General features: G+C 38.4%; 1 protein-coding gene across 2 annotated transcripts in view; it reads left to right on the forward strand.

Annotated features, from left to right (window-relative positions):
• The window catches only part of stab2 (stabilin 2), a 247,856-nt gene that overhangs the window by 38,131 nt on the left and 183,639 nt on the right, over nucleotides 1–26,086 (forward strand). For both annotated transcript variants that reach the window (XM_039761804.1, XM_039761805.1), the window contains exons 4-7: nucleotides 15,297–15,382; nucleotides 19,046–19,115; nucleotides 22,087–22,182; nucleotides 22,481–22,603. In XM_039761804.1, the coding sequence (XP_039617738.1) occupies nucleotides 15,297–15,382; nucleotides 19,046–19,115; nucleotides 22,087–22,182; nucleotides 22,481–22,603 (375 nt within the window). The remainder of the gene's footprint in view (nucleotides 1–15,296; nucleotides 15,383–19,045; nucleotides 19,116–22,086; nucleotides 22,183–22,480; nucleotides 22,604–26,086) is intronic.

Consider the following 26,086-nt stretch of genomic DNA (forward strand, 5'->3'; position numbering starts at 1 on the left):
GTGATCTTTTTCATCCTGAGGTTATCCAGTTTCCTCTTAGGAAAAGTCTTAGCATACTGTTTATGTTTGCATGCAGTGTAAACATATGCAGTATACTGTGATTGTCTTTTAGGTACTGTATATAGAATAGTACAGTATGTACTGTAATTAAGATCAGGAAGGTGGCAGGACCAGGCTATATAATTTATCAGATACTTTTAAGCACTTTTCTACAAGACTTTTTTTTTTATAAAGTATTATTTTCTTTTTAGTGTTTAGTTCTCTCAATGGTGGTAGGTTCTTCCATGCCAGGCTGTGATTTGGTAAGGATTTATCTTCCTGTAAGTTTTTATTTAAGAGACGCAGCCTAACCCATTCTATACAGTATATATATTTCTATTCAAAATGAATGTAATTTCTGTTATTTAGTAAAATTTATCTTCTATATTAAATCTGATTAACTTAATATGTGTTAGAGGTTTTTTTTTTTAGTTTGGTTTATAGCAGCATGGAGCTTAGTAATGCTCAGTTCACACAGCTGGTTCAGTCTCCAGCTAAGGTATATAGAAAATTCTGGCAACTCCATGGTATACATCAGATTTTTCTGTCAGAAGCTGTGGTGGACATGGCATCCAAAGATGTCCTGCACCTTAAAAAAAGTAGAAGTTGGAGATGAGGGCCTCTTTTAGAAATTAAAGGCTTCATGATGGCTTGTGGTTTATTATACAAAATTATAGACAGTTATACCTGCCTTTTTAACTTGCACTGCTTTTTTATTGCTCTTTAATTAATATTGTTTTTATCAGTATGCTGCTGCTGGAGTATGTGAATTTCCCCTTGGGCATTAATAAAGTATCTATCTATCTATCTATCTATCTATCTATCTATCTATCTATCTATCTATCTATCTATCTATCTATCTATCTATCTAATTCTTCTCACATCAATACACACATTTCCTATATTTATTTGGTGTCTCTGGGTGGGCAGAAACAGACTCTGTTTTCCAACAGTGATCCCCCAGATACCATGAGCAATCCACTTCTGAGTAGGTCAGCATTCGACATGGTAGCTGTTTGTTTGAGTATCGTGCTGTAATTGGGTCAACCACCCTTACTTACTTGCATCATTTTTGATAAAGATTTTTTTTATTATTTTAGAATTACACCCTGGACACCTGCTAGCAGTCCTTATGGACATTAAAGGTGAGAATATAGAATGAAAGTGGTGGAGAATGGACCAACAGTTGAAAGTCTTAAGTAGTGAGGCTTGCTTTATTTGTCCCATTGGGAAATTGAACATTTTATAGAATCTCAAGAAATAGTATAACAAACAATACAGACAAATAACAACAACCCCCTTAAATAAACACGAGAGCAGTGATAGTGAGGCATTTTCAATGACTATTTCTGTAGGTCTGTTGATCATAGCCATTGATCAACAGATTGGCACAGCAACTGCTCTACCTGACCATAGTAGCACAAGTGAAAGCAGTGTTTTATTAAATTATTATCATGTCCATTGTTCATAGATTCTGGCAACTCCATGGTATACATCAGATTTTTCTGTCAGAAGCTGTGGTGGACATGGCATCCAAAAATGTCCTGCACCTTAAAAAAAGTAGAAGTTGGAGATGAGGGCCTCTTTTAGAAATTAAAGGCTTCATGATGGCTTGTGGTTTATTATACAAAATTAAAAAGTTATACCTGCCTTTTTAACTTGCACTGCTTTTTTATTGCTCTTTAATTAATATTGTTTTTATCAGTATGCTGCCGCTGGAGTATGTGAATTTCCCCTTGGGCATTAATAAAGTATCTATCTATCTATCTATCTATCTATCTATCTATCTATCTATCTATCTATCTATCTATCTATCTATCTATCTATCTAATCTTGTGGATGTAATTCAGAATGAGTTTGTATGAATGGGAGATAGTTGCAGTGTGATCAGGGAAGGATAGCTAGTTAGTGATCATCATCCTACAGTTGCATAGTGACTTAGTAGGTCTTAGTGATAATGAGCAGAGCGTTACTAAAACAGGGTGTTGAACAGACAGACTGGGTGGAATAACAAGCAGCTCCATCTTTGCCAGGGTGAGCTGGACATTGTGTTCCTTCATGCAAGTGGAGACAAGCGGAGATTCTAGTGCAGACTGTCATACTCAGAAGGAAATGACAGATATAGATGAGTATCACCTGCATAGCATTAATATGAGAATCCATGGGACTGGATAATCAAAAATGTGCAATTTCAATAAAATAATCTCTAGTATATGCATACCCTACCACAAAACAAAGCTTTCACTATGCTTACCATAGTTTATTAATAAAAAAAATACACATACTGCACTCACATTTAGATGTCCAAACCTAGGAATTACTTATTTTGCCCAATTTTTGTGACATAAATATTATAATTCCCTAAAAAAGTAAAGTCCCTTGAAATTCTAAAGTGAAATAAGCAGGTTCAAACAAGGAATGCATACTTCTAATCCACTTTACAAATACTTAAAATAACTACTTTAAATCATTAGATGAATGAATTGAAGCAGACTGAAATATTTTCTTCAGGGTTACCAGTAGGAACTGAACCAGTAACCTTGGGGCTTACAGTGTAACACCTTAGCCATTAAGCCACATAGTAATAAACGCACGTTTGGACATATAGTAAAGCGACTAGATCTCATTACTTATCAGGCTCCGGCAGAGTCCTTTACTTCAAGAGTACAAGGGCATTGTGTTTATTCCCACACACATAACACAGCTCTCTAGCATTCTCGGCCTTGGGTTTTTGGACTTTAAGACAATTACCTTAGTAAAGGTCTGCAGAGATGCAAGTTGTCACCCATGACCCGAGGGCCTCCCTGCATGATTTTAGTAGAGAACGCTTGCGGCAGGAATTTGAAAAGAATGGACATCCTCCAGAACACAGCTTGAGAAAGTTTCCTTCCTCAGCTGAAGAAAGTAGTACAAACAGTTTGCCCCTGGAATGTGCTGACAAATGAAGTGTAAGACTAACATCCAGTACTTCCTTACTAGATAATATTAATAATGCAGTAATAGTAAACAGCTGAGAACATTGACAACAGATGCAGGTCACTGGGTTTAGCTATGATTTTTTTTCCTCTCTTTCATTCTTACTAGTGAGGGAGGGAGACATGCAGCTGCAGTGTATGGTGCCCATGACTTCTGCGTTCTGCCCGGGCACAGTGTACAGTATATTGAGTTTGTACATAAACATTCTCCTTGTGATATTCCTCCTGCATCATAAAGATGTTGAGTGGTAGTTAGGACACTCTGATGAGGGTGAGTGTAAGTGCGCTGCGCCAACTGGCAGCCAATGCTAGGTTGTCTGCCTTGCATTATTTTTGGCCAGGACAGGATCCCTACCGTGGTGACTCTGTAAATGTGTTAGATGTTAAAGTGGGTGCTGGCTCTTATTAAAGGCCATTATGATTGAGAAAGAAAGGTAACAAAAAAGTGCTATTTTTTATTCAGTCACATAATATATATATATATATATATATATATATATATATATATATATATATATATATATATATATATATATATATATATATATATATATATATATATATATATATATAATATATTGACTCCAGTTTCTTATAAGCTTATAAAATTAGATTAAGAGAGTTCAGAAACTTCATGCATGTTGAATTTCATTTGTCCAAAGGAGTATGGCATGTTGGCTCAGTGTTACAGTGCATGCGTGTTAAGTGAGTCTCATGGCTTTATGTTACAATCCTAGAGAACAATTGCCTTGTGTCTTTTAGGCCGCTGCCATAATTTGCTGCTCAGTCATCAGCTGACCAAAACAAGTACAACAGTTACCTCATTTTTGTGTAGTGTCTTTCTAAAGCCACTATCTGAGTCCAAATCTTTAGGGCCATACATTTCATCAGAGGCGAGAATTGTGATGACAAACTGTGTGCTTAAAGTGTTAGCCACTAAGATACACTGCCCATCTACAAACATGCAAACCTCGTTTTATGCTTTGTCATTTGAATAGTGAACCCAATCCAAAAAAGATATATCAGGATTGTTTCCATAAAAAGAAGTAAATCCAATCTAAAATAAAGAAATAAGAACAATACATTCACACAGAAATGCTGACTTGAAGGGCATTTGTCAGTCGAGGGTAATTTGCTGACAGCAGATCACTTGTCCAGGATGGTCTGGCCAGCAGGAAGTGCAGAAACATCCATCACATGAGAACAGCCAGTCCTGCTGCAGTAGATAGGAAGAGGGCCTCTGCCTGCAATGTACCGTGTGAATGTGTTACAACAGTGATAAGGAATCGGGTGGGGTGGGGGGCTGCTGAAAAGACAAGTGAAAGGCCCAACCCTATTGAACAGAAAAATGTTGAGTCTTTCCTTTGTGACGAGTGCGATTGATTCTGTTCTTCTATTTCCCCGATGTACTGACTTCGGTGCTATACAGTGGCGACTTCAATCCTTACCCCTTTCTCACTGGCTCCAATAAAAAAATACATGAAACAATTAAGAATGGAAAACAGCTGCAATCTTGTCAGCCACAGTGGTAAAAGTGGCTGCCAAAGATGTGAAAAAATAATACGACAACACAGAACTACCAATAACAACAAACACCCTTTGTCACATTCGCTAACAAGATATCTTTTTATCTAAATTCAATAACTTAATTCTCATTTAACAGTGGGAAAAGCAGTGAATTGCTTCTACCTAATAGCTTCAGTCTTTCACTAAACATGTGAAATTTGCTTGTTTCCTCCATACCTGTGTGAGTTTTTCTCCAGTATTCATTTTATTATTACATACTACCTGTGTAAGGCTGTGCTGTAAAAATTCCGGGGGCCTAGAAACTATTGAAATCATCAGAAAAAAAATTGAAATGTAGAGATGTCAGGTAATTGAAAGGAACTACTCTGGGCATCTCTCTCCTAGGAAGGTTTGTTTTGCTGACATGCTCACCTCGCTTGTGTAGTAGCGGCGGAAGGAAAAGTAAAAGGGATACCATTTTGCCGATGTTAGCAGCTAGGCGACTTTGTCTTTCTTTGGAGGTTTCGTTTTGCTGACGTGCAGGCCTCACTTGTGTTATTAACAGCGGTAGAAAAAGTAAAAGGGATGCCATTTTGCCGATGTTAACGGCTAAGCGACTTTGTCTTTCTTTTGTTTTCTTTTGTTTTGCTGACGTGTGGTATTAGCGGCTAAGTGAGTTTTCTGTTTCCTCGGAGGCAGAGCCCTTACCCCGACTCCATCTCTCACTTCTGGACCAGACAGACACACACACTTCCACACGTAGATGTTTATATATAAGATTAAATCAAAGTGGATTTAATTTGGCTTTTTTGACATTGATCAACTGAAAAAAGATTCCTTAATGCCAAAGAGTCAAAAAGAAAACAGATGTTTTCAAAGTTGTACAAATTAATAACAAAAATAAAACACAAAATAATTAATTGCATAAGTATTTGCCATATTTAATATAACTCACTTAATCCCCCACTGTGAAGTATGGTGGTAGCAGCACAATAAAATGTGAACAATTCCAAGGGTGGGAATACTGTTCACACTTTAATTAGGTTTTCTTCCAACATCTTGAAGGTATGTGTGTGGATGTGTTAGTAATTTTGGCAACCTTAAATTAAATCTAAAATGCAGTTAACTGACACCCCTATCCAGGAAGTCTCCTGCTGGCTCACAATGCTGCCTAATTACTCCCCAGCTTCAATGTAAACTTTAAAAAATAGTTTTTCTTTAACGGCATTTTTATTGGGTTGTGGGGTTTCTTGAAGAGCTATTGCTTGACAAAGCTCCATTTCATTGTCAGAAGAGTTCTTTGCATACAAAGTTGGTTCTTCCTAATTTGCAAATCTTTCTAATATGCAGAAACAACTGAAATCTTTAATGTATGGCAGGTTTCCTAGCAGGACACTATCAGATTCAGGAAACTGGGTCTTAGCCTGTGGTATTATATGCAGCAACAGTCTTTGTAAAATCACGAGCCATTGGCATTTCACAAATCTGTTGCCATCCATTCATGGCTATTTACTGTATGGAGCCTGTTACAGATCTAAACAGATAAAGGTTCTCGCTGGAACCTTTACTGTATGTGGATGGGTCTTACTGAAACCAAAAATGGTTCTCTTATGCCACTGCTCTGAAGAACCACTCTGACACTTTTATTTTTAAAGAGTGCACCATTTGTAAAACATGATGTGCAGCCATGGGCAGTTTAAAGGGGAATGGGTAAGCTTGACCAATGCTAATGGATGCGAGCCACTAGTCAAAGGTTTCCACACTGTAGGCCAATGAAGGATCTTCTACCAGTCCACAAAAAATGGAAGAATGTTTTTTTACTTTGACAAACTACAAATTTAAATTTGTATAAAGCACTGCTCTATGTTAAATCATTCTGAAATTGCAATGCAGCTTGCTGCTTTAAAGCTCCATTACAAAAGTCGTTACGATTGTCTTATTTCATACTATAGTGGGCCGCTGCTGTACCCGTTGGCACAAAGTGGAAATGGATTATTGCTCTTTTACATGGATTATTTAGGTAGCATGACCCATTTGTTGTTGCAGTCCTAGCTGGAATTCTTTTGCAACTTTGCTGTTTTTATTGTCATGGATGCTCCTTGTGTTCATGATGAAACACCATTTCACACAATGTTTGATTCATCCTTCAGCAATGTAAAAAAAACAAAACTATTTTTCTTTCTTTCTGCATATGAAGGCACAATTTTTTGTTTGCACACACCAAAATATTGCCACAAGCTGGCTTTGGGCTTAGGATTTAGTAAGAAATGCTGGCCAGTGAAGTGTGCAGTTTTTCATACATAAGAAGAAGAAGTAATGCAAAGGTAATGCACTGTTAGTAACGTGTTACTTTTTGTAATTAGCAAAAACCTCACACTGTTCCAGTGTGCTTCTGAGGTGTCACCCTCTGAACTTGGGTTGCAATTCGGGTCGTTCATCGTGTGATTGGTGTGGCAACGTGGTATCGGCTCATGCTCCAATTATGTGTATATACAATTTTTAGCTACTATTTTTTGAGTAGCGAGTAACATAGCTAAATTACTTTTTAAACAAATGTTCCCTAGCACTGCTTGGGGAAAAAAAGAGTGGGATTCCATGGATAACTATGATTTCCAGGCTTGGTATGTACATTTTCTGTTGAGTTTCACAGCTAGACTATTGAAGTTAGCCTCACTAAACCAAATTTATCTACATGTTTATGATTTAGTTTCACCTCTAGAAACTGTTCTCATAAACCTTCAGGGTCTAAACACACTGTCCCCCAGTTGATATCTTCTTTCACAACTTACTAGCCACATGAGAAAATTAGAACAATCAAGACGAGAACAGGCCATTTAACCCAACACAGCTTGCCAGTCCTATCCACTAAAATTTTCTAAAAAAAGCATCAAGTCTACCACACTTATTGCAAGTGTCTATGATTCTCTGGGTGAAGAAAAATTTCCTAATGTTTGTGTGAAACATTTACCCTTAACAAGTTTCCAACTGTGTCCCCGTGTTCTTGATGAACTCATTTTAAAGTAACAGTCTCGATCACCTGTACTAATTCCCTTCATAATTTTAAACACTTCAATCATGTCACCTCTTAATCTTCTTTTGCTTAAACTGTAAAGGCTCAGCTCTTTTAATCTTTCCTCATAATTCAACCCCTGTAGCCCTGGAATCAGCCTAGTCGCTCTTCTCTGGACCTTTTCTAGTGCTGCTATGTCCTTTTTGTAGCCTGGAGACCAAAATTGCACACAGTACTGAAGATGAGGCCTCAACCGTGCATTATAAAGGTTGAGCAGAACCTCCTTGGACTTGTACTCCACAGATCGTGCTATATAACCTAACATTCTGTTAGCCTTCTTAATGGCTTCTGAACACTGTCTGGCAGTTGATAATGTTGAGTCCACTATAACTCCTAAATCCCTCTCATAAGGTGTACTCTTGATTTTCATTCCTCCCATTGTGGATTCAAACCTAACTTTTTTACTTTCTAAGTGTAATACTTTTCATTTACTGAAATAAAATTTTATCTGCCACAAATCTGCCCAAGCCTGTATGCTGTCCATTCCCTTTGTAATGATTCAATGTATTTCAGATAATCTGTCAATTCACCTATCATGATGTTATCTGCAAACTTAACCAGCTTGTTACTTATATTCCTATCTAAATCATTTATATATATTAAAAATAGCAGCAGCCCTAGCACTAACCCCTATGGACCACCACTCTTAACATCGGCTAATTCTGATAAGGTTCCTCACACCATCACTCTCTGCTTCCTGTGTCTGAGCCAATTCTGCAGCCATCTAAAAACATCACCCTGAACTCCCACTTCATTTAGTTTGATGCCCAACCTCTCATATGACATCTTATCAAATGCTTTCTGAAAGTCAAGATAAATAATATCATAAGCTCCACTTTGATCACATCCTTTTGTTGCTTCCTCATAGAATTCCAGCATGTTAGTAAAACACGACCTCCCTCTTCTGAACCCATGCTGACTGTTCAGAATATCTCCTGTACTTGCCATGTGTTGCTCAATCTTATCCTCAATAATTCCTTCCTTTAATTTTCCTGTGATGCATGCTAAACTTACTGGCCTATAGTTGTTTGGATCTGCCCTGTCACCCTTTTTATATAACAGGATAATATTTGCCATTTTCCAGTCATTTGGAATCTCCCCAGTGTGGAGTGACTTCCTAAAAAAATGTGTCAAGGGTTTATATATGTACTCACTAGCCTCCTTAAGAACTCAAGGGTGAATATTATCAGGTCCTAGTGATTTGTTTGATTGTCAGTCTTATTAATCCGAGCAGTACTTCTCCTTCTACAATTTCCAAATCCTTCCTCACTTGTGAAGACCTCAGAAAAATGTGAGTTTAGAGCATCTGCTATTTCACTGTCTGTATCTTTAAATTCCCCTTTACTATTCCTGATGCATTTCACATCCTCCTTGACTGTTCTTTTGCTGCTAAAATATTGAAATAATCTCTTAGGTTGTCTTTTGCCTTATCTGTTATATTCCTCTCCAATTGTCATTTACCCTCGCTAATATCCTTCTTAATGGTTGCCCTCATGCTCTCATATGCCCTACGGTTCACTTTGCAGTCATTAGTCTTAGAAGCCTTATACAGCTGTTTTTTTCCTTTGTAGCTTTTTTAACTCTTTATTAACCCACTGTGGAGTTTTTTTTAGTTTCCTATTAATTCCAAATTTAGGTATATACCTGTCCTGCATTACATGTAAAACATTTTTAAACCTATTCCACTGCTCCTCGACTGTCTCCACACTTAAAAGCTTATACCAGTCTATCCTCCTAAAAATAATTTGCCCTACCAAAGTTCAACTTAACAATTTTAATCATTGCATCTGCACTCTTACAAAGCACTGAGAACTGTATTAAATTATGGTCACTTGACCCTAGTGGTTCAATCACCTCTACAGCCTTAATTCTATCCTGATATGATGGACGGATTAAAAGGCAGAAGTCTACGTGACCATCATCATCATCAAGCCCTTCCGTGAGAACCCTAAATCCAAAGAGGACTGTTTCATTTAAGTTAGGTAGAATGCCCAGAGGGGACTGGGCGGTCTCATGGTCTGGAATCCCTACAGATTTTATTTTTTCTCCAGCCGTCTGGAGTTTTTTTGTTTATTCTGTCCCCCCTGGCCATTGAACCTTACTCTTAATCGATGTTAATGTTGATTTATTTTGTTTTATAATTGTGTCTTTCATTTTTCTATTCTTTAATATGTAAAGCACTTTGAGCTACTGTTTGTATGAAAATGTGCTATATAAATAAATGTTGTTGTTGTTGTTGTATCCTGATTATTACAAAATACTAAATCCAGACAAGCTTCACCTCACATTGGTGCTTTAACATATTGAGTTAAAAAACAGTCACTGATTACTTATAAAAATTATTTGTATAGTTAAAGTCCCTCATGACTATAATATCCCCCTGTAAACTTGCCTTTTTAATATTACTAAAATGATATGTGTTGAAATTACTGTCTGCAGTGAGTGGTCTATAACACACTCCTAAAATAAGACCTCTTTCCCTAATGCATTCCAGGCAAAGCCACATGTCCTCACTAAGATAGGGCTCATCGTCCAACTGAAGAGGACTTGAACTTAAATTCTGTTTAACATAAAGAGCAACTCCACCTCCTTTTCTGTTTTGTCTATCCTTCCTAAAACATGTGCAACCTTATATGGTACTTACAGTGCATCCGGAAAGTATTCACAGCGCATCACTTTTTCCACATTTTGCCTTATTCCAAAATGGATTAAATTCATTTTTTTCCTCAGAATTCTACATACAAATCCCCATAATGACAACATGAAAAAAGTTTACTTGAGGTTTTTGCAAATTTATTAAAAATAAAAAAACTGAGAAATCACATGTACATAAATATTCACAGCCTTTGCCATGAAGCTCAAAATCCATTTTTAATCCATTTTGGAATAAGGCTGTAACGTAACAAAATGTGGAAAAAGTTATGCGCTGTGAATACTTTCCGGATGCACTGTTCATAAATTTCCGGCGCCGCATCAGAGTGGCAGCCTTTCCAGCAGCTCCGTATATGACTTTATCTTTTTACCTTTTTATCTCTATTTTTCTCTATTTCACTGATCACTTCTACCACTTTCTTTTATGTGGAATTGCTCCCTGGACACTTTTTACTATTTTACTACTTGACATGGATTTTACACTCCGAGAATCGCCTATTCAAGTAGTCAGCTTAAAGCACTGAGAAGAAATGCTTATGCCGGTGTGGTTCCTTATTTACCTGACGAGGTAAGAAGACGATATCGGGCAGCGAGCGGCGCAAAGATAAAAGATAAGATAAAAGAGGCAACTTGAGAGAAAATGGCGTTATAAACCGTCGGTGCCTTCTGTGATCCTGGGAAATGTGAATTCACTCCCAAATAAGATCGACGAACTGGCTGTGCTGGTGAAAATGTCAGAACCTACAGAGAATGCAGCTTGCTGTGTTTTAGTGAAACGTGGCTAACGCCTCCCATCCCAGATGCTAACGTGGAGCTACCCGGTTTAGCACAGTTAGAGCGGACAGAGACGCAAGTACCTGTGGAAAGAAGAAAGGAGGAGGACTCGCTCTCTATGTCAATACAAAGTGGTGCAACTCAGGACATGTAAACGTTAAAATCTCCACTTGCTGCAGGGACATCGAACTGTTGGCCGTAAGTCTGCGCCCCTATTACTTGCCCAGAGAGTTTGGACACGTGATTGTTGTTATTGTTTACATCCCCTCAAGCGCGCGAGATGGCGAGTGACATCATCCATTCCGCAGTTGCTAAGTTACAAACGCAGCACCCTGAGGCACTTGTGCTAATCGCTGGAGACTTTAACCATGTAACGCTGGACAAAACATTACCTGCCTTCTCCCAGTATGTGGATTGTAACACCCGGGAAACAGGACTATCGACCTACTGTATGCAAACGTTAAAGACGCATACAGCGCCACCCCGCTGCCTGCGCTTGGGAAAGCAGATCATAACCTGGTTCTGCTTCAGCCTCAATACAAACCAAGAGTGAGGGCGCTACCTACAACCACACGCCATTCAGGAAGTGGTCCCTGAGGCAGAGCAGGCTCTGAGAGACTGCTTTGGAACTACAGACTGGGATATATTGCTTGGGTCACATAGTGAGAACATTGAAGAGGCTGTTGAATGCACAACTGATTACATCAACTTCTGTATGGACATTGTAGTTCCAGTAAGAACAGTACGCTGCTATGCTAACAACAAGCCATGGGTTACAAGTGACATCAAGGGCCTTTTGAACCAGAAGAAAAGGGCTTTTAAAGGTGGTGATCAGCATGAGCTCAAGTGCGTGCAGAAGGAACTCCGAGTCCAGCTCAGGGTGGCGAAAGAGCAGTACAGGAGAAAGCTGGAGCAGAAGTTGCAGAACAACAGCATGAAGGAAGTGTGGGATGGGATGAAGATTATCACTGGCTGCAGCTCGGCGGGTGCCGCCATCGAGACAGACGTGGAGAGAGCAAACCAAATGAACAACTTCTTTAATAGGTTTGATCACTAACCCACTCTCACCTCGAGTACTGCATCCTCCAACCATCCTTCTGCTGATACCAGCATAGGTGAGACATCCCCACCCACAATTACAGCAGCCCATGTGAGCAGAGAGCTGAAAAGACTTAGTGCCAGCAAAGCAGCGGGTCCAGATGGTGTATCGCCACGACTGCTGAAGGCCTGTGCGTTGGAACTGGGGAGTCCTCTACAGCGCATCTTCAACCTGAGCCTGGAACAGGGAGAGTCCCAAGGCTTTGGAAAACATCTTGTATCACCCTGTCCCAAAGGTATCACGTCCTAGTGAGCTGAATGACTTCCGCCTGTTGCTCTGACGTCACATCTGATGAAGACCATGGAGCAGCTGCTGCTTCACCACCTGAGGCCACAGGTCCGCCACGCCTTCGACCCTCTGCAGTTCGCATACCAGGAGAAGGTGGGAGCGGAGGATGCCATCATCTATATGCTACACGATCCCTCTCCCACCTGGACAGAGGCAGTGGTGCTGTAAGAATTATGTTTTTGGACTTCTCTAGCGCCTTCAACACCATCCAACCTCTGCTCCTTAGAGACAAGCTGACTGAGTAGACTCACACCTGGTGGCATGGATTGTGGACTATCTTACAGACAGACCTCAATATGTGCCTTGGGAACTGCAGGTCTGACATTGTGTTCAGCAATACAGGGCGCCGAGGGGACTGTACTTTCTCCAGTCCTGTTCAATCTATATACATCAGACTTCCAATATGACTCGAGTCCTGCCACATGCAAAAGTTCGCTGATGACACTGCTATTGTGGGCTGCATCAGGTGTGGGCAGGAGGAGGAGTACAGAAAGTTAATCAAAGACTTTGTTAAATGGTGCGACTCAAACCACTTACACCTTAACACCAGCAAGACCAAGGAGCTGGTGGTGGATTTTAGGAGGCCCAGGCCCCTCATGGACCCTGTGATCATCAGAGGTGACTGTGTGCAGAGGGTGCAGACCTATCTGGGAGTGCAGCTGGATGACAAATTGGACTGGACTGCCAATACTGATGCTCTATGTAAGAAAGGTCAGAGCAGACTATACTTTCTGAGAAGGTTGGCATCCTTCAACATCTGCAGTAAGATGCTGCAGATGTTCTACCAGACGGTTGTGGCGAGTGCCCTCTTCTACGCGGTGGTGTGCTGGGGTGGCAGCATAAAGATGAAAGACGCCTCACGCCTGGACAAACTTGTTAAGAAGGCAGGCTGTATTGTAGGAGTAAAGTTGGACAGTTTAACATCTGTGGCAGAGAGACGGGCATTAAGCAAACTCCTGTCAATCATGAATAATCCACTGCATCCACTGAACAGTGTCATCTCCAGGCAGAGGAGTAGCTTCAGTGACAGACTTTTGTCACTGTCCTGCTCCACTGACAGACTGAGGAGATCGTTCCTCCCCACACTATGCGACTCTTCAATTCCACCCGGGGGAGTAAATGCTAACATTAATTTTATTTTTATTTTTTTCAATTTTTCATTTTATTACTATTTAATATTGTTTCTTTGTATCAGTATACTGCTGCTGGATTATGTGAATTTCCCCTTGGGATTAATAAAGTATCTATCTATCTATCTATCTATCTATCTATCTATCTATCTATCTACATCCCGATCTTTTGTTATTTTGCCAAGTTTTCTGTTATTGCTATAATATAATAATTATGCTCTACTACATACAGTTCCAACTCACTTGACTTACTTTTGATACTTCTAGCATTAAGGCAAGCTATTTTTTATGTGTTACGCCTTCCACATTTAAATTTTTGCTTTGAATTTACATAACTATGCACTTTTATTTCTACACCATTGTTTTTTTCCCCATGTATAGTTCTAAACTTGGCTTGTCCTAAACTCATTGCCTCCCCATTCCCTAGTTTAAACAATCCTAGACTAACCTCCTTATACGCCTCCCTAATATATTGGTGCCCCATTACCTCAAGTAGTAACATAAAGTTATAAATATTTGATATCTCTTGCCTCACATTCCTCAATATTCTTGTGTGTGTGCACATCTCTTCACTGGTGTTTCCTCTCTCAAACACACTCCCATAAAGCCTGCTTCACAGACATTTTGATGTGCCCCCAGTCTGCTTTTAAACCTTCTGTCTTTGAAGGTAACTCTCAGCATGGTTCCACCAGATTTACTCCTTGTGTGTCTTACATGTTTCACAGTTCTTCTTCAAATATATCACTAAAACCAAACTGACCAAACAGATTGCTCAGAGGGACTGGGCACACACACAGACCTTACAGTTTTATTCTATAGTAGATTCAGGCCATGACTGAAGCAAGTGGTTCACTTATGGCCCTTCTTGGGTACAGCTCCACTCCTAAATTTTTGGTGTCTTCTCAGAGTGATGTCCTTGGTTTTGAATTTCCTTTTCTTTCCTAATGGCAGAGAAAACGATTCTCAAAGACATCCCTATTCTTCACACCCTCCACAAGGTCTAGCAAGGTGTCCACTGCCCACTGCAATTTGGAGTTTTCCTCTGTTCAAATGGCTTTTGAGGTAACATCTCCCTCACTCTTCAACTCTGTGAGCTGTTCCATACCAAGATCCTTCCTGAGACTCCTTGAGAACCAGGCCCTAAGTCCAATGGATTTTAGTGAAGTAGTCTCTTAGGTGCTTTTGTCCATCAAGTGTGTGTTTCATGTATGGCAGACTTCTTCAGGTGGCTCCACTCCCTTCTAACAGTCCAAACACACTTTGGCAGGGTTATTTGTATTTTTGTCAATTTTAGTAGGAATTTCAAATATTTTGCCAAGAAAGGGCTCTCACTGAAGCATGTTGAGCAACATTTGGGTAAACATGATCAATGCACCATCATTGGCAGTCATTCATTAAAAATAAGATTGACACTATCAATGTATCTGTTGGTTTCGGAGATGGGCCAGGAAGGAGATTCCATTTAGGAAATGGCTCCACAAATCTTGGTTTTCCCCATTGTCCTTCTGCCCTTATCTTTTGCCTGCTTCATCAGAGAGGCAGTTAGTCTAAACAAAAACGGCAATTGTTTTGTTAAATTTTAATTAATATCTTTCTGGGCAGGAATTTATGAAAATTATAAAGGGATCAGGATATTTCTGCTGTTACTAGGCCATCAGATTTTCTTTAATGTGCCAGTTTTGGCTCATAGGCCATATATTGTGAAACCCTACCTGTACATAACATTATTACCTGTTAATGGCTTCCTATTTCATTCCTTACAGAGTGCCCTGGAGGAGCTTCTGCACCTTGTAGTAATAATGGGAACTGTTCAGAAGGGATTTCAGGCAATGGGAACTGCACCTGTCTGGTAAGAGCTTCAAATTTCCATTATTCTATAAGCCCTATGAGCTGCATTGTTTATATGAAAATCTGCTGTATAAATAAATGCTGTTGATGTTGGAGAATGATCGCACCACGTGGTGTGTCATCAGTCTGGAAAGACATGCCAAAAAGTTCCCTTATAAAAAAGAATGGCTTTAATCAGGATTTAATTAGAATTTGTTTGTGCTGGAATGTGCGGACCTAAGATAATGTTCCAGAGATGCAAGAAATAATAATCAAACACACATCTAGGACTCTTACATTCATACAGTACACTTTAAACACTTACGATTTCATCTGAGTCCCTACATCCATTAAAATTAAAAAATACATATGCCACAGCAGATAAAAGACTTGCTTTTAAATCATTAAAGTCTAAATCTGAAATGTGATGCCAACAATTGAATCTTAGAAATTAGAAGATTGCTGATTAAACTCAGTGAATGATGACTGAAGCAGACAAATAATGTAATCATCAACCATATCCTTGATTTTAAATAATTAATAATTAAAATATTATTTTAATAATTATTATTTTTATTATTATTATTATTATTATTATTATTAATAGTAATAGTAGTAGTAGTAAATCATCGACAACAGATCCATAACTGTACTTCTTATCATGTAATGGACTATAAATGACAGAGTCATCTACAGACTTCCAAATTTGTATTTCAATAAAAATTCAATCAAACAGGTGACATACAACAGCCTTGAGGTGTCCCATTGGATAATGGGAGCTCATTAAAGAATCACAGATTCACACACAATCTTTCGTTACATTATTTAAAACGTTCAGAATCAAGCCAACAAAATTAAAGCCCAAACACTAACTAGTCTCACAACTAAAAGGTGAGGTTGGAGGATGTAATGGTCTCCTCCACGTCCCTTCTTGCTCTATATGCAGATGTGTTTGCCAGCTACCTCTTAATTTGCTTCTCAAAGGATTTTCACAATATGAAAAGTTAAGGCAACTTGTCTGTGTTCTGCTAAGAGTAAATCATAACCAGAGGAGATCTGATTAAAAATACCAAAAAAGGATCAAAACCAAGAAGACTATTAGCAACCAAATCAAAAAGGCACACTAAAGTCATAGTTAAAAAACAGGCAAAAATCAAAAATTCAGAGAAGCAATGAATGAAACACACAAGTTCAAGGCAAGAAGGCTTGTTTAGGAATCTGTCAGCTTGGATAACGAAGTGACTTTTCCAAGCAACTTTTCACCACACCGTGTAATTGTTTAGAAGTCACAAACCTCTGAGGACACACTCATAGAAACGCTAGAGTGGCCCTGGTAATCAGGATGCAAAATGGTTCTGGAAATACCCATCCAGGATGGTCTAGAATACAGTACAATTAAATAATAACATCATAAGTAAACTGAATTTGTTAAAACCGTAAAAAGATCTGTAATCTACAGTGCTGAGAACCCCTACTTAGAGTTCAAGATCACCTCAAACCAACAAGTAAAATTTATAAAAATTGTAAATAGAAAGTCAATACAACAGTCTGATGTCATTAAGGGCTTTTGAATTTATGATTTTGATGATTGAAATAAAACTGGATTGTTCCTCATTATTTCCAGAGGGTGGGAGTTGGCCGCGTGTCTGCCCTGTACCAACCAGAATCCCAAGGTGTTTTTTCGTGTGGTGGGTGTGGCAATGTGCTGTACCAGTGCATGCTCCCCAACCTGATCTGACCTGTTCCTCATTATTTGATTAAAAAACAAAGGTCAGAACCACTGAAAAATTAGATGGTACATTTATGCTTTCAGGTAAATGGCAATGAAAAAGGCACACTCCAGTGAATATAATCCACATATTCTGATTATAGAAACGATTGGATACCCTAGACCAGTGGTTCCCAAACAGCAGGTTTTTTGTTTCAACCATATTCACAATTGGTGATAATAATCGATAACAACTGATCTCATTTAATTAGCTGGACTTTTTTTACTCTTCTCTTATTCCGCATTCAGAAAAATACAACAGTATGGTTTTAAAAATTATATTTCTATTTTTTTCTAAAGCTATAAATGCTTAACTCTCTTTTGTTGTTATTTTCCTGTGTAGTTTGCTCCCTTCATTTAACCCTAATAGTGACAATTAACAACCAGCATAGCAGACACCCAGGATAATGATAGCAGCAATGACTTCAGTGTCAGACCCGCTAATTAGTAAATAATCAATTAAATAACCAGAACACCTGGAAAAGCAGAATGAAAATTAGGTTGAAAATATTGTTAATGACTTAAAAAAACAACATATTTCCCCATATAACTGTTTATTACATTTTAATAAAAATCTACCAAACTTAGTTTCTAATTTCTACATTGACTCCAAGACACAGAAACTGGGAAATAATGATTCACTTAATTAGGCTAAGAGTTCAATGAAAAACGGAAGTTAGTTAGGAACAAAAACCTGCAGCCACAATGAGTCACCAGGATCGAATCTGAGAACCACTGCCCTGGACAAGATAAAAAAAACAGATCCAAATCACAAAAAATGAGCATTCTGAACTTGTTGAGTTATCCCCAATAATGTTAGAATAAGTAACTCCAAAATAGATTAGCTTAGTATAGATATCCACCCTACATTAACAAACAATAAAAAAGTTATAAAAGACAGATTGACACAATCCTGCTACCACTTAACTGCCAGGTGAGTTGACCAACCTACTTTCCCTACTTCCCACGATATTTTAACCCTGTTTTTTCTGCTAGTGAACTTTTGTGCCCAATTCATTTTCATTTTTACTTTTGGGTCAGGTCCTGGAATCAGTTATAAGTCACAGGTGTCTTATACTGTACCTTTCCAAGACGACAAGTTTTCTGTAGCAGCTAGAGGCCCCTAAAAGAGCAAAATTGCTAAAATCATTCAGTTTTAAATAATTAACACATCTGCAGCCACTTGTCAGCCTGAAAGGTTTTCACTGACCTTCTCTCTTAAATGTACTTAAGTGTTGTTCCTCTCTTGCTTTAGCACTGTCATGGCTAACTGGCTACTGTATGTCTTCCTCTAAGAATTTTATTGCCATCTTCTCTAAAGCCACCAAGACTTCTGTTTCTCTCTTAACGTTTGGGTTGCTCCTGGAGTATTTATTTCTCGGGCACCATAAAGGCCTTTCACTCTTAGGTTGTTCCTGTTTTTCAAACCTGACATTTAGAATTAATCATGTTAATAGGGGCTGTCATCTGTCTTTCTGGGTCTTAAAAATCTTCTTCCTATCTTACATCACAGTGGCTGCATCCTTTTTCAGAAGGGTAATCATTTACAAAACAAATGACAGCAAAATGCAAAAGAAATGTTTTTCAATAGCAACACATGACAAAATTAAATCCTTTTAGTCTCAAACGAAGAATGTTCTCATCAAGGTCTTCAAAATGTTCAAAGGAGTCAATAATGTTGATTTAGCAGATTTGTGTCAGTTGAATAGTATATCATGTACCACACTGTACTGGTAGAAATTAAGTCTATTGAAGACATAAGCCACAAAGTGCTTTCTTATTCAAAGGGGGCTTGACTAACTAAATGGTCTTCTCTTGTTTGTTTGTTGAACATCTTATTTTCTTATGTTCTTAAAATAACATGAAAAAGGAGGGCTTTGTTTTATGTTTGTTTTTACCTTTGTTTTATCCCAATAGCCAGGTTTTGGAGGGACTGCCTGTGAAAACTGTGCAGACGACAACTTGTATGGTCCCAACTGCACTTCCGGTGAGATGGTTTTATATGCTTCAGTCTGTTAAGTGATTTGCCAACATGTACTTCATTTACGATGTCCAGATGCCGGCATAAACAACATTGATGTCTTGAACAGGTTTAGATACTCACTGGTCTGTCAAAATGCAAACCAATTTTTAATTGCAAAATTTTTATAAATTGAAACTAGTTAATGTTGAATTTTTCCACCTTGCTAAAAAGTGAGAGGACTGTTTGGAGAGCACTAGCGTTAATCAAAGTGAAACTCCATCCTTACATCCAATTCTAACCCCAGAAGCATCACAAACGCAATGCAGGAAGCATCCATTAAGAGTGTGCCAGTCCACTGTAGGTCACTACACTTAATCACACTACCCAGTTTAGAGCCACCAATTAACCTAACTTGCACATCATTGGAAAGAGGAAAGGAAACTGGAGAAACAGGACGAATATCTCCAAGCTGAAACTGAAACCCAACTCCCTGGACTTACAATGCCACCCTTTAATGTGAAGGTACTTCATGAAAATTATATCCAGGAAAATAGTATTAATTCATTTATATATATTAATTTGGCCTTGTGCACATCACACATCAAGCAACATTCAATAATCAGGAATGACAAAGTGGAAACAGAATTTTAGAAGTATCACATTAAGACAAATATTCAGTCCCTTTGCTATAACAAATGAAGTGTTGCTCAGGTGCATCCCATTCTATTGATTGTCTTTAAAATGTTTTTACACCTTGTTTGGAGCCCACCTCTGGTCAATTCAATTAACTGAAAATGTTTATTAAAAGCACATACCTGTTCTTAGAAGTTTCCATGGCTGACAATGTATGTATATCAGAGCAAAAACCAAGCCATGAGGTTAAAGGAATTTCCTGCAGATCTTAGAGACACGATTGAGCTGAGCTACAGATCTGGGGAAGGCTACAAAAAAACCTTTCAGCATTGAAGGATCATACGAGCACAGTTGCCTTCATAATTCTTAAATGAAAGAAATCTGGAACAATTACTTGGCCAAACTGGGCAACCGTGAAAACAGAGTCATGGTAACGGAGGTGACCATGAACCCGATGGTAACTCTGGATGAGCTCCAGAGTGTGGAGAAATGTCTAGAAGGACAGCCATCTTTGCAACACTCCTCTACTCTGAGCTTATGAGTGGGCAGGCAAAAGTCTCCTTCCTCAGTAAAAATACATGCAAGCAAACTTGGTATTTACAAAATGCACCTAAAGGACCCTCAGACTGTAAAAAACAAGATTGTCTAGCCAAGATTAGAGTCATGTCTGGCACCATTCATCACCTGTCTGATATAACTGCAGTGGTGAAGCATGGTGGTGGTAGCATCATCCTTTTGGATTGTTTTTCAAAAGGGATTTGGAGACTAAACAGAGCTGAGGAAAAACTGAATGGAGCAAAATACAGAGATGTCCTTAATGAAAAACTGTTCCAGAGGGCTCTGCAGCTCAGACTGGGCTGAAGGCTCACCTTCCAACAGCACAATGATCCTAAGCACAATAACAACATTTATTTATGTAGCACATTTTCATACAAATGAAGTGCTTTACAAGATGAAGAAAGAAAAGTTTATAAAAAACTTAAAATATAAAAATAAGATTAGGCAATACTAAGGACAAAGAGTAAACTACGGTCAGATGGCCAGGAGTACAGAAAAAAAAAAAAACTCCAGATGGCTGGAGGAAAAAAACAAAATCTGCAGGGGTTCTGAGGCCATGAGATCGCCTATCCCCCTTCAGGCATTCTACCGAACACAAATGATCTTATTCAGTCCTCATGGTTTTCAGGCTTCGCGTGGAAGAATTAGACGATGATGGTCATGTGGACATCTGGCCTTCAATCCATCAATGTAGTGACTGCATAGTGCCGTGATCAAGTGGTGGTAGTGCTTATCGCCACCACAGAAAACCGGAAAAAGTATTAATTGGTACAGAATGCGGAGGCTTGAAAAAAATGATAATTCAATGCATAAAAAGAATATCAGGATTATGTTAAAATAAAGCTATACGAAAGTCATGTTAAAGTAACGGGTTTTCAGTAGTTTTTTAAAGTGCTCCACCGTATTAGCCTGGTGAATTTCTATTGGTAAGCTATTCCAAATTTTAGGTGCATAACAGCAGAAGGCTGCCTCACCACTTCTTTTAAGTTTAGCTCTTGGAATTATAATCACACAGTCATTTGAAGATGTAGCACAAAACTAACGAGAACACAGAAGAGGCTTGCATGCAACTCTAGAAATGTCCATGAGTGGCTAAGCTAGAACCTGAAGTTAAGCCTAATAGAACATCTCTGGAGAGACCCAAAAATAGCTGTCCAGCTCTGGTCTCCATCCAGCCTGACAGAGCTTGAGAGGAATTGAAGAGAGAGATGGCAGAAAATCCCCAAATCTGGGTGTGAGACGCTTGTCATGATATACCAAAGAAGATCCCCAGGAGTAATCGCTGCTAAAGGTGCTTCAACAAAGTATTGACTAACAGGTGTGAATACTTGCGTCAATGTGATATTTAATCTTTTTTATTTTTAATAAATTAGTAAAAATTCTGTTTTTGCTTTGTCATTCTGGGGTATTGAGTGTTGCTTAATGTGGGGAATAATAAATTTAAATAGTTTTAGTACAAGACTGAATATTTTCCAAATCCACAATAGGTACAGTATATAGAGTCATTATTGTTAGTGAATTTCTTGTCTGTTATTCTACATCATTGCCCACTCAGTATGTATTTTAATAAATGCTTTTCATTGGATAATTGGAGGAGAGTTTTTTTGTAATGTTTTTGAATTGTAGACAGCTTATTCTTTACTCAGTTCATGCTCTTAATTTAAATTATTTCTAATTCAGACACATTAGTGTATTAATGCATAAATATGTATATACAGTATACTAGTGCATCCAGTTTCATCAAGTCACACATACACACCCTACCATAGTGACACTCACTGAAGTATTTCATATTTTCTGATAGTGTGCGAGTGTGTGCATGGGATGTGCGACAATGGAATAAGGGGCAGTGGACTGTGCACCTGCTTTTCTGGTTATACTGGACCAAAATGTGATCAAGGTAAGTTAAGCTTGTTTCTAAAACTGTTTCGACACAGCTAATCACTTATTAACAAGTACAGTACTGTAATATTTTAGGATGTTCATTCTAGCTTTTTGGAAGTATTTATAAATCATAAAACCAATAGCTTTTATACAACATTTTAAAATAATTTATAGTAAACACATCATTTCAAAAACACACTGAGTTGTACATTACACAAGATTTCAGAGGTCTCTTCTCAAAAATATCTTCAAGTTTAGTTAGTCTGTATATTCATAATAGTTTTGAAAACCTTTTGATACTCGTTTACCCTTAGAAATTCCAGAATGTGCTAATTTGAAATGCCCGATGAATGCCCGTTGTACTGAAGAAATAGGAAGTGAAAAACTAGTATGCAAGTGTCTACCTAATCACGAAGGAGATTCCAGAAAATGTACCCGTAAGTATTCCTTAAGTACAATGCTTTTGCCATTTGGAGTTTTGCTATTTGATTTAGATGATCAATTGTCTTTCTAAAAGGTGTTATAAATTGCAATAGTTATTGCTTTTTACTTGTCTAATCCTGCCAGAAGCAGATTTAAACGCGCGAATTGTAATTCAGATGGAAATAATTGGCCTGTAATAATTAATTTTTAATTGTCTTTTGTGGTAACCAGGGGCCACCCCGAGGCCCTAACATCAGACAAAGCTCAGCCAAACACAACTTCAGGTAAACTAGAAGAATGTTTAATATATAATAATTCCCTTGCAAGGTTAAATCATTCCAGCACAACAATAACACTCATGTCTCCTTCCACCACTCCTCCACAAGCGTTGTCCACCCCTTCCCAACTCTGACTGTCTGGTACAGTTGAGGTGTCATCTTTTATGCTGGAGTATTTCTGGGGTCAAAACATTGCACATTGGAAGCACTACATGGCTTTGTGGAGTCGGGACAGAGTTCCCATGCATCTTCCCCGGCAGCACCCAAGTACTCCAGTAAGACTGCATCTAAGAACTACAGCTCCCAATTTCCCTTCACGAGAGTTACACCATTGGGAAGCTGCCACCTTGTGTAGATGGACAATACATGGCCTCAGAAAGCAGCTTCCCTCTGTCTTTCCATTATGACCTTCTGACCAGGAAAAGATCCAGCAACCAACCTACAGTATCTCAGATGGCTGCCTATCCACATCCTTTCCTTATGGCTTTTTGGTTGGGTAGAAAATTAACCTCGATCCCTATTGAGATGCTAGTTCATCCACTCCGACATTTACACTTTACAACTCTGTTACCAATTTATAACATCCAATTCTCCAATTTATTATAATTTGCTCTAAACTTTTAACTTTCATTTGTGGTTACTATAGATTATTTCTCTCTGATTGTTGGGTATGGAATTATCTTTAGTTGCTCTCTGTCAGTGTTATACCTATCTATCTATCTATCTATCTATGCTATATAAAAAGTATTGATACTACTGATCTCTCTGACTAGAATCAATATTTCCATATGTCTTGGAAATATTTCTCTCTCATTTCCCTATGGTCTTGGCCCAAATTTAAAGTTCCTGTACCTTCATGATTGTATTTTTTCCTCAGGTTTACAGGTACATTGTGGGCTGTCCCAAAGACTTGTGTTATTTGCATCTTCTTACATTTAACAAATCTATCATACACTACATTCGACTGCATTTAATTAAGCATGAGACTTCCTTGGACAACTATATAGCTATAGAACATTGTAACATAGTCAGATTATCAGCTCTTCTGATTTTTTGATTTGAAAGTGTAATTAAAGTGAAACACTTAAACTAGCAAAAAAATTCAAACTCTTCAAAGCAAGTAGGACCTAATCCAGAAACTAAACACTAAAGATTAAAGAGACAGATTTTGCTAGGGAACTGGAAGCCACAAGACAATTGTTGCATATGATATGATGAGAAGCCACACTGCCAAAACTCATTTAATTTTTAGTTTAAATGGCTTAAGAGACCAGTGTTGAAAACTGTAATAGAAGGCTGAGTCCATTCAAGATTCATAAAAAATCCGATATAAGTCAAAATAGAAGAGCATGGTCACATCATGACAGTTTGTTTGTTCTTTCTGTTTTCTTACTAGGATAGTGGTAGTTGGTACCCCTTAGCGGTTTGTTCATTTAGACTCATTTATATAGCCAGCTACTGAGGAAATAGTACAGGGTGAGGAAAGTTAAACAAGTCCTTAGGGGCTTGTCTTATAGCTACAGGATTTTACCTTCTTTTTAGGACCATCCAGAGCCTTTAACAATTTCTCTTTTCTGTCTTCCATTTAAGACTAAAACTCTAAGCAACTTAGTGGTATATACTGTGCATATACATTCCTTTTATTTATTACATGCTTGCTGGTTGCCACGTGCTGGTGTCATCCCATATAACACAGACTTGACAGTTACTTTGATTTTCCAGTCCATTGGTGAGCCTGTCTGTGTACATGAGACTGGCATTCCATTTGTAGAAGAATTATACAGAGATATGTAACCATCCTTACACGATAATGTAATTTACTATGCAGGCTAGGAAAATGAGTGGATTCAAGAAGGACCTGTAGGATTGTGTTTCCATTTTCACTTAATGTGTTTAATAGTAAACCAATAAAATGAAATTCCACTCAAATATGTTTAGCATTCATGATGTTACACATGTGAGTCTGAGAGACAGCTTCAGGGTTCATTTAATGCCTGTTATACTCTGAGCCAGAGGGTGGTGTTGTTGTCTAATGCCCTCTCTCTTGCCACCTCTGCAGGAAGAATAATTGACAGCTCCTCCATTTCTGATGTCACTTCCAATTTTCAGCTTCCCGAACCTGACCCTTCTGACCTGCAGTTCCATGGTTAGGGTAGCCACAGTCGCTGTGAGGTCCACCTGCTTAGGTTATGCTAATGAAATCCTTCCAACTCCACCACTGTAATAAGACACAAGAAACATCAAAAAGAAACTATTCTGATCCTCGTATAATGTATAGCCAAAAACAGAAAAAAATGATTGAAATATAGCGAGTTTGTCATGTTCAGACACCCACCTTCTTCAGACTGCCCCAAGATGGTGCTGGAGCCGGTTATTACATGTGCATGGGCGGGTTCATGAGCGCCAAAGCCAGTGGTGACATCAAAGATCGAGGAGCTGTCATTCATCCTTTCTGCAGAGGGAGAAGAGAGAAAGCATTAGACAACAGCACCACCCTCTGGCTTGGAGTATAACAGTCATTAAATGGGCCCAGAGATTGTCTCTCAGATGCACATGTGTGACAGTTATTATGCAAAAATGTAGGCCAAGTTCCAGTTAAATATTATTGACATGTTCATACAGTAACACAATGAAAATCTTTCCATTGTGTCTCTGATGAGTGATCCTTAAAGAAATGTAGAGGTGATGCTTCAAATAAAAGGCAGAGTGGAAGGTCTTGCCTAATACTTTCTCTACTCAATTCAGCCTGTTTATGCACAGGAGTCTCTTTTGAGTATGAGTAGAATTTTTGTTGACAAGAAAATGCACATGTGGACATAGTAGTTTTTTTTGTTTGTTTGTTTCTTTGTTTTTTTTAATGTGCACGGTCTTTTCTAATGTAACTTCCTTATCTAATAATACATGTGCCTCTTTTCTTAATGATTTGCCAGATGTGTATGTTCACAAACCACAAAAAATCAAACCATGTGATTCTGGTGCCTGGTCTTTCTCGACTAGCATCAGATCATTGTGATACTCTTTGACATCACCATCATATACATTTGAAAGTTGAATAAACTGAGAGTTTCACAACCACCCACCTCCCAGGAAAATGCATTGGGCATGAACAGAACACCTCAGTTTTAGAAGTAAATGACTATGAGGTGAAAAAGGACAGGCCATAATAACATGGAATGAACATGCAGACTACACACTGCTGATTTTTTTTTCACAAAGTGG

The sequence above is a fragment of the Polypterus senegalus genome, chromosome 8 (genome assembly GCF_016835505.1).
Source record: "Polypterus senegalus isolate Bchr_013 chromosome 8, ASM1683550v1, whole genome shotgun sequence".
NCBI lineage: Eukaryota > Metazoa > Chordata > Cladistia > Polypteriformes > Polypteridae > Polypterus > Polypterus senegalus.